At 45.6% G+C, this 12,822-nt stretch overlaps 1 protein-coding gene across 4 annotated transcripts in view; it reads left to right on the forward strand.

The window, feature by feature from the left end:
- Positions 1-12,822, forward strand: part of ELOA (elongin A) — a 21,186-nt gene that overhangs the window by 387 nt on the left and 7,977 nt on the right. For 2 of the 4 annotated variants that reach the window (XM_024766606.1, XM_024766604.1), the window contains exons 2-4: positions 4,588-4,644; positions 5,431-5,537; positions 6,070-6,564. In XM_024766606.1, the coding sequence (XP_024622374.1) occupies positions 4,588-4,644; positions 5,431-5,537; positions 6,070-6,564 (659 nt within the window). Of the gene's footprint in view, positions 1-4,587; positions 4,645-5,430; positions 5,538-6,069; positions 7,256-7,623; positions 7,739-8,777; positions 8,934-9,037; positions 9,136-10,185; positions 10,367-10,618; positions 10,731-11,378; positions 11,559-12,530; positions 12,817-12,822 lie in introns of those variants that run through there. The other 2 variants (XM_024766607.1, XM_024766605.1) reach the window with 2 other exon arrangements.

The following is a 12,822-nucleotide window of genomic DNA, read 5'->3' on the forward strand; positions in this document are numbered from 1 at the left end:
CCCGGGCCGGGCGCCCGCGGGCTCCGGGCGGACACCGCGTGTCGGCGGGGCTCCCGGAGCCCTCCCCCGGCGTCCCGGGCCAGCTGTTTCCTGTCGGGAGAGCTCGCCCGGAGTTAACTCCTGCCCGCTCCATTCCTCACCCTGCGAAATGTTTCTGATTTCTTAGTGTCTTTTGATGTTTGTTGGGAGAAGGAGGTGGATCTGCCTGTGCTTGATGGAGTCTAGGCTCGGTGTGTGGTCCTGCGTCTTTAAGACGTTTTTATTGCTTTGGCTTGATTATTAGAGCGTGGACCTTTTCGCTTTCTCAGTAAATCTCTTTCAAAACAAAATAAACCTCACGTCACCCTAACTAAAAACTTAGGTTGTAAATGAAAAGAAGAAAAAAACAAGGCTTAGAAGTTGCAGCTAGATTTCCTTCTGGCCTTGATAGAAAGGTAAGAGCTACCTTTTCTGGCTGCTACGAGTGATGGGCAACCATTTTTAATTGCACTCAGCTAGTTTTTTTCCCCCTTAACTGTTCTCTTGAGTTAAATGCGTTCTTCTCTCTCTGCGACTTTTCTTCCATCCAGCTTCTTGGTGTCTGGGAGAGTGTCCCGTGGATGTTAGAATTTTTTTTTTTTTAATTGAAATACATTGATGAAAACACTCAAGGTGTTTGACATTCTCTGTCAGCATTATAGCTGGAGTGTACAGTGTTTTAAGAGTTGGATCTCTGAACCCCAGAGTGGCTTTTGAAGAGGAGATAATCCAGGGAGGCAGTCGAAATAAAGTGGTGAGGAGATTTGAGTTCTAATTTATTTGCCAGCCATGGACATTAGGGATGTTCCTTGCTAAGCCAGTTTCCTCACCTGCTTCTTCCCAGGACAGAACGAAAAGGCAGAAGTGCTCAGTAGATGTTAATCTCCACTCTTTACAATTTTTCTTGAAGGGCCCCTTTCTCTTCACCTCTTCTTGGCCTGTCATAGGTGAGGTTTTTTCCCCTCCGTTTCTAAAGGCTGCTCAACGCATCTCACTATCAGACCACTGTTTAACTCTTCTCATGCATACCTAGCTCAAAGATCCACTTCTTCAGGACGACATTTTAGCTTTAAGTCTGTGAAAACTGAAATGCTTTCACTTGTTTTGTGTTATATTTTCTATAATGGCTTCAGTACCTAGTGGACAGACATATTTACAAGTTTCTTTTTACAGTAACCCTTTGTGGGCATCTAATAAATGGTCATTATTTCCGAGTACTAGCTTGTTTTCCCAAACACTGTAGGTTTGTGACTGGTTTTTTTTTAAACCCTAGAGCAATATGATGTAAATTGCCCCCATCTCCCCAATTTGGTCTTCCATCGGGTTAAAAACAATGCACTGTGTAGTGTCTGCAGTCATTTTCCCACTAGAATTTAAAGTTTGAAGTAGCTTTTCCAGTAGTTGATGTGCATGAAATTTCAAATTAAGAAAAGGTTTGTTTGACTTCACATCCTATTTGAACTATTAGTGATTGTGAGAATCTGGGCTTTCTCTTCCCAGATAGAAACTCACCCTGAGCTTCTGACTTTGTATTATGAAGATCATTTTTGCAAAGGGCACAATAGTTGGCATTCACAAATGAGCTAATGCAGAGGGAAAACTGCAAGCTGGCACACTGGCCTTCTCAGCCTTCGGTTAACCCAACAAGCTCCCACAGGTTGTTCTTGAAATTGCAAGATGATTATATGGCAGTACTGAACTTACAACTAAATCTTGATTTCAAACCATTATTAGCCAAACGGTTGATTCCACACCTGTATTCATAGATTTCCTCGTATTAAACATAGGTGTTTAACTGTAACTCTCTTTTCACTTTAAGCCCATCTATGATCTAGGCTTACTTGGGGAAAAAGGTATCAGGCAAACCAGGGTCACTTGGTTCCTATTATTTAAGTAGAAACAGTTTTCACGGCTGGTAAAGTTACCTGTCCTGGGTTACAGTTTGAACGTGGGAACTACGAAGAACACAGTTTGAAGGCAAGTGGAGAACGAGGGCAACATTATGAACATCTTTAGCTCTTTGTGATGAAGTAGTGTGCAGAGGATAACTGAGATTCTTAAGCGTGGACTGTGCAAATGTTTGACATTTCTCAATGACTTGTTATCAGTTCTTGCAAACTACAACTGGTCCCTAAGTTTGATAACAGCAAGTTTCCACCTACCTGAGGATACCCAAAGTGCTTTATCATTTTAACGCTTTGTTCGTTTTTGAACCTCATTGAAAATAGAGGGGCTCTGAAGCCCTTTTTCTCTTATGTTGGGCTAAATTGGTTTGAGTATCTCTAGGGTTTTAGTTTCATCTGCTTTTAAGCTGTCCCTCCTAACCCAAAACGAAGCAGAAAGGCAGCGCTTATACTTCCAATTAGTGCTGGGCTTTGAGATGAACACACCTTCAGTGATTTCTGGCCCCATTCTTTTTTTTTTGTTTTTTTGCGGTACGCGGGCCTCTCACTGTTGTGGCCTCTCCCGTTGCGGAGCACAGGCTCCGGACGCGCAGGCTCAGCGGCCGTGGCTCACGGGCCCAGCCGCTCCGTGGCATGTGGGATCTTCCCGGACCGGAGCACGAACCCGTGTCCCCTGCATCGGCAGGCGGACTCTCAACCTCTGCGCCACCAGGGAAGCCGTGGCCCCATTCTTATATGTGGCCTTTGTAGAGGTCCTGGGACTCTGTCCTGGTGGTGACCTTCTCTCCTCTGTGGACTCTAAACTGCCTGACAACGTAACACTAAGGAGGGGTTCTTCTGCTTTGTGTCGAGTGTGCTAAGAGGCACATGAACTACTGCTCCATTTCCTTTTCCGGTCTTCTAAGGACAGTGTCTTTATGTTGGTTATTTCTCCTGGCTTTGTAGTACATGCTGTGGTAAACACACTTGACCTACTCGCTTGTTAGGCAAGTTACCTAACCTCACTGGGCTCAGTTTTAATATTTGTAAGATGGGGAACATAATATCCATTTTATAGAGTTGGTTAATGAGGATGCAATTAGGTAACACATGTAAGGACGTAGCATAGTAGCCAGTGCACAGTAAATAGTGTATAAATGCCTTCCAGGGAATGGCATTAGAGGAGACAACCTGTCTTTAACCTTTTCAATGATTCTAAATTTTCCTTTAAGAAAAGGAATTGGCATTCATCTTTGCACCCATAGCTTTGATGACAAGAAATACACATATACTTTGTCCTGAGTTGGATGGTGGTGGTGATCGAATTTGAAGTGGAGGATAATTTTCACTCAACTATGAAGGTGAAACTCCTTAGATACACCACTTGGCTTCTCATATGTTCCCAGTCAAAACAAGATTATCACATGTGATCCAGTTGCTCCGCCTAGCAACCAGGTTCAGTAATTACTGAAGTAGAATGACCAGAAAAACATACTTGCTACTCCACCTAGTAGCAATATAGCATACTAATTGTAGCCTGGGCTACACATAGGAAAAGAACAGATCTTGTTGTCAGATATTTAAATGTAGAGGTAGTCACAGTTAATCCATTTTGAACTACTTGTACTTTTCAGCACTCCTCGAAAGGTAGGTATACTTATATATACATAAATATTTCCTAGAGAATGGCATAGCAGTCATGACTTTGGGTAGAAGTGGAGCAAGTAGGAATTGGCTGGGGAATATCTGGTAGAGGATCAAGGGCAGCCGTTTAAAGAATGGTCAGTTGATGAATGAAATGATTAATAAGAAGCATCTATTGAGCTTGTATAGCATTCCAGGCACTATGGCTAAAGACTGCACATGGTTTGTCTCTCTGAATCCTCACAGCTTGTGAAGTACAGACAGGATCCAGTTCCTGTTTTGCAGATGAAGTAACTGAGGTTCAGAGAGGTTAGTGACTTGCACAAGATCACCCCACAAGGAAGTGGCAGGGCCAAACTGAAGCCTGTCTCTGACTCTGGAACTCTGTCTTAACAGACAGAGCTAGACAGAGCTATCTGATTTTGAGCTAGCTCAAGAGAATACAGAAAAGAAATGTGACCAAACCCAGATTGCTTCTCTAATCTACCCAGACATTTTGTGTTCACCATTTGCAACGGCAAAGCTCTGATTCTAGCAACCTGAAATTGGTGTTGGCTTCCCACTTACATCGAAAAAACCCAGTTCTGTTAAACACACTTTTTCTGGAAACATGGTACCCTTTTTCTGTAGAGACCTCTTCTCCTTTTTACTTTCCTCTGCCGGGTGCATGAGTAATTTCCTAAAATTGGCTCCTTTCTCAGAAAGTCTCTCTCAAAACTGGGCAGAAAGATAGTTGTTGATTACTTTTCTTAGAGCTGATAGGTTTGATTCTCTTCTCTAAGTTTGATTTCCCCTTGGTGTAGCATAGTGGCTGAAAGCACGCAGTCTAAAGCCGCAGACCTAAGTGAATCCTGCCCTACTTGCATCCTGGGGCAAGTACCTTAACTTTTTCGAGTCTGTTTTCACACTTGTAAAATAAGGATAACAGCCATACTCTATACTGCAGAGCAGTGTAAGTACTTAACCATTGGATATTATTCTTATTTGTTCCAGTGAATGATTATGATTTTATAGAAATTAATGTTTATTTTATTCTCTGCAGCTATTGAAATATCTGAAGAAACTCTCCACCTTGCCTATTACAGTAGACATTCTTGCGGTAAGAACGGTGTAATTTTAGACGTTATATAGCTATATCCCCTCCCCTTCCCGACCAGAGGGATTGTACAGTAAGAGCTTGGGCTTTAGAAGTGAAAGAAACCAGACACAAGGCCACATATTGTATGGTTTTATTTATATGAAATGTCCAGAATAGGCAAATCCATAGATAGAATGTTAGATTAGTGATTGCCAGGGGTGAGGGGAATTGGGAGGAACAGCGTTTCTTTTTAGGGTGAGGAAAATGTTCTGGAATTAGTGGTGATGGTTGTGTGGTATTGTGAGTATTCTGGAAACCACTGAACTGTACACTTTAAAATGGTTAAAATAGTGAATTTTATCTCAGTTTTTTTTCTAAAAATTAAAAGAACATTGGCATCTAGTCCTGGATTCAAATCCAAGTTTGTGACTTTAGGCTGTTCCTTCTTTGTAAAATGGGGCAGGTCCTAACCTCACAGAGTTATCATATGACAAGTATTAATTCAGACACTGTATGCAGTGCTCTTAGCTCAGTGCCTAACACCTGCCATGATCACTCTTGTTATTATTGCTAAAGTTCTAGAAGTGTTTTAATTTAGTGTTTTCCTCTTCTGAATCTGGTGCACTTTGCTACTGGGTATCATAAGAGGTTTGGGGCACAGACACAAAGTAAGTTTGTACTGAGACTTGCAAGGTATGTTTTTTGGAAGGAAGTATTGGTTTGTTGAAAAGTAGGAGGTCTTATTTCTTTAGAAAATTGTGAGCCTAGTTCTACAACCCTCTAACAATTCCTTTGTCAATTTTGTAGGAGACCGGGGTTGGGAAAACGGTAAATAGCTTGCGAAAACATGAGCACGTCGGAAGCTTTGCCAAGGACCTAGTGGCCCAGTGGAAGAAGCTGGTTCCTGTGGAACGGTAAGAAAAGTTCCTCAATTCTGCCTCAATTATAAGAAATAATCCATGATCATTATAGAATACTAGAAAACATTTAAAAATAGAAATAAGAATAAAAATTTCTTAATTCAACCATCCAAAGATAAGCATTATTGACATTTTGGAATGTTTCTTTCTAACCTGTTCTTAAAAGGCATTTTTATATAGTTGTGAATAAACTGATGTAAATTACAGCTCTTTTTTAATGTAACAAGTTAAATATTTCCCTGTGTTGAAAAGCTTTTTAAGTGTTTTCACTTCCCAAGATGTTTGATCTTCTTTGTGTCCTGTAGTTAAACTCGTCATTTTCCACTTATTGAATATTTGGGCTTTCCCAGTTTTAAACCTTAGCTGAGTATCTTTGAGCAGAACCCATTTACCTTCTCCCCAAGACCTTGTTTCTAACTCTAAACTCTTCATCTCTTTCGGGAGTTCAGGTCCTGTGATGTTGTCCTCTGCACAAGGATTACCCTGAGATTTATATCTGCTTCGTCTGCTTTTTCTTTTATTTTAGAAACACTGAGCCTGATGAACAGGACTTTGAGAAGAGCAATTCTCGAAAGCGCCCCAAGGATGCCCTTAAGGAGGGGGAGGGGGAGGGGGACTACCCAGGAAGCTGGAGAGCCTCCGGTAGCCAGTCGTGTAGTCCTGATAACAGGCAGAAAAAACACAGAAAACTCTCAGAGCTTGAGCGGCCTCACAAAGTATCTCACAGTCATGAGAGGAGAGACGAGAGAAAGAGGTACCACAGAGCTTCTCCAGTTTACTCTTCAGACCACGAATCTTCGGACTACGGCCATGTTCAGTCCCCACTGTCATCCGCCAGCCCTCATCAGATGTCTGTGGACCATTACAGATCTCTGGAGGAGGACCACGAGCCCTTTGTTTCACACCAGAAGCCTGGCAAAGGCCACAGTAATGCCTTTCAGGACAGACTGGGGGTCAGTCAAGAACGACACCTGGGTGAAGCCCAAGGGAAAGAGGTCGTGAGTCAGAGCAAGGAGCACAGATCTTCCCATAAAGAAAAACGTCCGGTGAATTCCAAAGGAGATGAGAAGTCGTCTTTGAGCAGAGAAAAAGCACACAAGGCCATCTCCAAAGAGGAAAACCGGCGGAGGCCACCCTCAGGGGACAGTACAAAGGAGAAAGCGCCCTCTAGTGGTGTCAAGAAAGAGAAGGAAAAAGAGGGCAGCACCAAGAAGCTTTTACCCACCTTGGAGGTGGCATCAGACAACCACCTTAAAAAGCCAAAATACAGAGACCCAGAGAAAACCAAATCAGACAAAAACAAGCAGAGTCTAGACAGCTTAGACATAGGCAAGGGGGCAGGAGACCTGTTGCCCAAGGCAAAAGAGAAGGTTTCTAACAACCTAAAGGCTCAAGAAGGAAAAGTAAAACCTTCTCATTTAGATAGAAAGTCAGTGGGCTCCTTCCTTAAAGCTGAGGAGGCAGATATGGATGATGAATTCGAGCAGCCCACCATGTCTTTTGAGTCATACCTCAGCTATGACCAGCCCCGGAAGAAAAAGAAAAAGATTGTGAAAACTTCAGCCACGACTCCTGGAGAAAAAGGATTAAAAAAAAACGATTCAAAAAACACTAGTAAAAGCTTGGACTCAGTTCAGAAATTACCTAAGGTGAACGAAAACAAGTCAGAGAAGCTTCAGCCAGCTGGATCCCATTCAGCCAAGCTGAAAAAGGTAACCCCTGTGGCCCCTTCCCAGCCAGAGCACCTGGGCCGGCAGAGCTCCCGGGACGACCCCATCACTGTTGGTCTGGGCTGGCTTTCCCGTGGCCTGTTGAATTTCAGTTTGAAGTAATTTCCTCCAGGCCTGTCTGGCCACCAGGGTCAGTAGAACCCAAGAAAAGTATTTTCTGAGGCATCCCCTTGTGCTGGGCCCATCTCTCCGTATCTCCTGACTTAGGTGGTGTCAGGCACAGCTGCCGCCCCTCCTGCAGGCTGGATATGCCTGTGAAGTCTGCCACGTCAAGACTGCTGGGCGTCGACTGTGGGAAAGAGCTGTGCTTGTAGAAAGAGGCTCTCCAGTCACTGGTCTCTTCTCTACAGGTCCCCAGCGATGTGCTGCCAGTGTTACCAGACCTTCCATTACCTGTGATACAGGCCAATTACCGCCCACTTCCTTCCCTTGAATTGATATCTGCCTTCCAACCAAAGCGAAAAGGTAATTTTCTTTGTCTTTTTTTCTTTTTTTAATGGAGAAAATGGTTTTAAAAATTCATTCATGGTCTGTCATCAGATTTTGGTGCATTTCCTAAGAGCACAGGTTCTGGAGTTGGACGGCTTGGGTTTGAATCCCAGCTCTGGCTTTTACTACAAGTTAACATGAACTTGGGTACAACTTAATTTCCTTGGACTTCAGTTTCATATTCTGTGAATGGGAGTAATAATGGTATCTGCCTATGAGGTGGATTGAAAGTGATAATGCTGGTAAAGCTCTGAGCTCTGGGTTTTTACACATAGTGTTTGCTAAATCTTAGCGGCTGCTATTACCAGCAGCCTTTTACTCTGTACGTTCCATAGGGGCTTAAAAAAAAGGCTAGGGACTTCCCTGGTGGTGCAGTGGTTAAGAATTCGCCTGCCAATGCAGGGGTCACAGGTTGGATCCCTGGTCCGGGAAGATCCCACATGCCGCGGAGCAACTAAGCCCGTGCGCCACAACTACTGCAGCCCGCGTGCCTAGAGCCCGTGCTCCGCAACACAAGAAGCCACCGCAATGAGAAGCCCGCGCACCACAACGAAGAGCAGCCCCCGCTCGCCGCAACTAGAGGAAGCCCCCGCGCAGCACCAAAGGCCCAAACGCAGCCAAAATATAAATAAATAAAGGCTAGTTTTAATAGCAAAAGAATTAGGTGCTACATAGGTGTCCCTTAGCAAGAGACTAACAGATGGGTCATGGTTCATCCACACAGTGGCATCCTATGCAGCCGTTGAAGAAAAGAAGTAGAAAATCTGTGCACTGATGTGGTTTCTAAAGTGTAAATGACAGAATGGTGATGGTATGTTATTGATTGGTTGAAAAGGAATAAAATAAATATTAGCTTATTTTTGCATAGACTCTCTGGAAGGACACAAGAAACCGGTAGCATTGGTTGTCTTTGAGAAAGGAAACTGGGAGTCTGGGGAATGGGGTGGAAGGAGAGTTTTCACTGTATTGCTCAGTGCCTTTTATAACTTACACTCCTGTTTTTCTTGCCCTACAGCGCTCTCCTCATCCCAGGAAGAGGAAGAAGCTGGATTCACCGGACGCAGAATGAATTCCAAGATGCAGGTCTATTCTGGTTCCAAGTGTGCCTATCTCCCCAAAATGATGACCTTGCACGAGCAGTGCATCCGGGTGCTTAAAAACAACATTGACTGTAAGTCACATGCTTCTCTCTTGCTCTTCAGCACGCTGTTGTGGCCTTGGGACACCGGGTGACTTGGCCGCTACTCAGTGCTTTTCCCCTTTGATTCTCTGCAGCAATCTTTGAAGTGGGAGGCGTCCCATATTCTCTCCTTGAACCTGTTTTGGAGAGGTGTACACCTGATCAGTTATATCGCATAGAGGAGTACAATCACGTGAGTATCCTGTTTGGATGGGAAGAGGGCAGTGTGCTGGCTTGCATCTCCACAAGTAGCTTTGTCTCTGAATCTGCCACGATGATGGGCAGGTGGTGGTCGGATCACTGTTCTGGGTTTGTCTGTGGGCCTTTAAACAGGCAGGTTTTTAGCACCTGCTCCTGGCATCTTAAGTAGGCCTCTTGGGCTAGCATCAAGATGGGATTGAAAGGTGGGAGAGGGGGACCATTTCCCACACCTCCCTTGAGCTTGCCTAGTTACAGAGGTCAAGGGAGAATTCTAGCAGCACAACGCTTGGGATCCAGGGCAGGGACAGAGCTATGTGTTGACACTCAGGTGTCCGGTGAATATAAGATTGGCTGGGTGTCTCCTAGAGACAACCAGATCTATCCCCAAATCCTCCTAATGCTGGAGATGCTCATCTGATTGCATTAGCTGTCTCTAATTCAAAGGATCTATGACATATCCTTCTTAAGTGGCCCCTGGCCATTGCAGTTCAGTGTAGTGATGGGGAAATGCCTGGATTTGACTTCATCCCAGTTCCTACCCTGCACTGATTTTCTAAAGGAAAAGACTGATCTTAAACTAATTTTTGTGTTGCCTTCTCTCCTAGCCCCACAACCCCTAAAAGCAGCTAGTATAGTGCCTCACACTTAACATTTTTTTTTTTTTTTTGCGGTACGCGGGCCTCTCACTGTTGTGGCCTCTTCCGTTGCGGAGCACAGGCTCCGGACACGCAGGCTCAGCGGCCATGGCTCACGGGCCCAGCCGCTCCGCGGCATGTGGGATCTTCCCAGACCGGAGCACGAACCCGTGTCCCCTGCATCGGCAGGCAGTCTCCCAACCACTGCGCCACCAGGGAAGCCCACAATTAACATTTTTAAATTCAGTGATTTGGGTTTCTTTCCTAGAACTGTGGTATTTTAATATACTACCACTACTAAGAGGACCAAAATATCATTAGGAAGCTGGTCCCCCTGGGTGATTAAGGATGGAAGAGAGATGTGTGAGAGTACTTGCATGTAAATGATGTCTTGGTTCTGATTTTAGGTATTAATTGAAGAAACGGATCAATTATGGAAAGTTCATTGTCACCGAGACTTTAAGGATGAACGGCCAGAGGAGTATGAGTCGTGGCGGGAGATGTACCTGCGGCTTCAGGATGCACGAGAGCAGCGGCTGCGCGTCCTCACAAAGAATATCCGATCTGCGCATGCCAATAAGCCCAAAGGTAAGGGGGCAGCGTGGGTCTGGCAGAATAATGAGCCCTGTGCTCTGGTCGACAGCAGGGCCGTGGTGGGCTCAGCTACGGTATCACCTCTGGCCCCCAGATCTCTCCTGCATTTGCAGAAGAGGGCAAAGGGTGAGGTGTTTCTTCTGCCACTATGCATGCTACCCTACAGAGGGGTTTCCAGGGTTGATAATCCCCTACCTTTAGCAGCTCAGCTCGAGAAGGCAGGTATTAATCTCCATTTCTCCGCAGGCCGACAAGCAAAAATGGCCTTTGTCAACTCTGTGGCCAAGCCACCTCGTGATGTTCGGAGGAGGCAGGAGAAGTTTGGAACAGGAGGTACAGCTGTGCCTGAGAAAATCAGGTAAGAGCTCTGTCCCCTGTGTCTGTCCCCTGTGTCTGTCCCCCGTGTCTGTCCCCTGTGTCTGTCCCCTGCGGTTTCTGGCTGCTCAGGGAGAGAGAGCCCAAGAGCTTATCTCTCAGCCCTGAGAGGCAGCCCAGGGGCAAGAGCGATTCATTTTGGGGGTCAAAGCGTGGCAGTGCAGAGTGGGTTCTGCAGGCTGACCTTGACCATCTGGGCACTTGACCTCCCTGAACCTCAGTGTCCTTGACTGCACTGTGGGCGGGATAATGATTCCTGCCCTTCGGTGGGGTCGGAGGTGGGGTGGTGGTCAACACTAAATGGAGGGCAGGGCCTGGCTTCTGGGACACATCCCCTAAGGCTTTCCCTTGCCCCATTTAAACAAAAAACATACTACTGTGATGACTAAATTATCTCTACGTTAGCATTGTCAAAATACAGATTGACACCTAAACAGTGAAAAGTTAGTTGAGATTATCATTCATTCTGAAGGCCTACCACAGTCACTTCCGAGCCATCACCAGAATCTAGGGTACTAGGTCCACTGGCCAAAGCCACAGAACTGAGTCCTCCGACCAGCCAGCTTCAGGCTGTTGGTGCCGGGAGCAGATTTCTCCTGCTCTTGACTAGCAGCTTTGCTCTGTGTCACAGGATCAAGCCAGCGCCGTACCTCTCAGGAAGCAGCCGCTTGGGCAGTGGCGGCAGCAACAGCTTTAACGCCAGCCCCGAGGAGCCGGCCTACGACGGCCCGAGTACCAGCAGTGCGCACTCGGCACCCGTGGTCAGCAGCAGTGTTTCCTGTGATCCTAGGAAACCGACTGTGAAGAGTAGGTAACTTGGAGCTCCTGCTCAGATATTTTAAAACTAGTATTTGAACCCCTCTAATGTTATTACTGCTGCATCACACTTTGTGTGTTAGATGTAGCGTATGTGATGCCTTGCACACAGCTGGTCTAAATGTCAGGGCCTCCTTCCCCTGCTTTGTTCGTAGCGCATATTTCACGTGTCATTTAAATTATGATCATAGTGAATATTCATTTTGGTACTCTGCTCGCTTTTTATTTTTTTCAACCTAAACGTAAACCTGTTTCTCCAGGCAATAACATGGCGTTTCCAACTGTTATTATTAACAGCTAAATAATTTTATTGAAGTTTTATAACCTTATAACCCCACCTTCCAAGTATTTTTTTATACCTAGTTGGATCTCTTTCGTATTTTACTAACTTTACTACTGTAGACCATCCCCAATATTCTACAGCGGTGTCCTAACTTAAGAAAAGCATTATTCTGTATCTACTTCAGGGCCCACAGGAGGGTGGGAGTCCTGACTTGCACTTCGGCTCGGTTCAGGTTAACCAGGCTAGAGGGCAGGCTAGTCGTTCTTAGGTGGTGTGTGCATTTAGCTTATCTCAGACCTGTTGCTACACTGGACAGACAGGTACGGGACGGGGTGCTTTTGGCTGGTTTGGATATTGGTGAGGCAGAGTTAAATTATGGCTCAGAACGGCCTTTAGAGTCTGGCAAGGCTTGAACTCCAGTTCTGCCACTTACCGTACAGGGTCCGGCCTGAGTCTTGGCGAAGTTGTGAGGATTAGAGGGGGTGATTGTCAGGGGCCTGGCAGGTGCTGGCGAAGTGTTACCTTTGGGCTGCTGCTTTTCTGTGGGGTTGGCAGATAACTGCTACTTGTATCCATTTGTCTGGCTGTGTAGAGCCAAGAGTAACAAGGCTTTGTTTGATTGTAAACCGCTGGTGTCCACACTGCCATGGATCTGAAACAACTGCCTTATTTCTCTTCTCACAGAAATTGCCCCAATGATGGCCAAGACGATTAAAGCTTTCAAGAACAGATTCTCCCGACGATAAACTGAGGACTTAGCTTGGAAATGACTTAGCTTGGAAATGAAATTTGCGGGGAGGAATACGAGGACAGGGTGGGGGGCTTGGGGAATGGAACTTCCAGAGAAGACCAGGATCTTTCGCTTCGTGGAGGCTTTTGGTCTCCGAGTCCTGCACAGTCAGCAGGCGTCGTGCCTGTGCCTGTGTCCGCAGCTGCCGCCTCCTTGCCTGGCGAGCACTTCCGAGTTCTGAAGATG

The sequence above is a fragment of the Neophocaena asiaeorientalis genome, unplaced genomic scaffold (assembly GCF_003031525.2).
Source record: "Neophocaena asiaeorientalis asiaeorientalis breed wild unplaced genomic scaffold, Neophocaena_asiaeorientalis_V1.1 scaffold79, whole genome shotgun sequence".
In the NCBI taxonomy this organism is placed as follows: domain Eukaryota; kingdom Metazoa; phylum Chordata; class Mammalia; order Artiodactyla; family Phocoenidae; genus Neophocaena; species Neophocaena asiaeorientalis.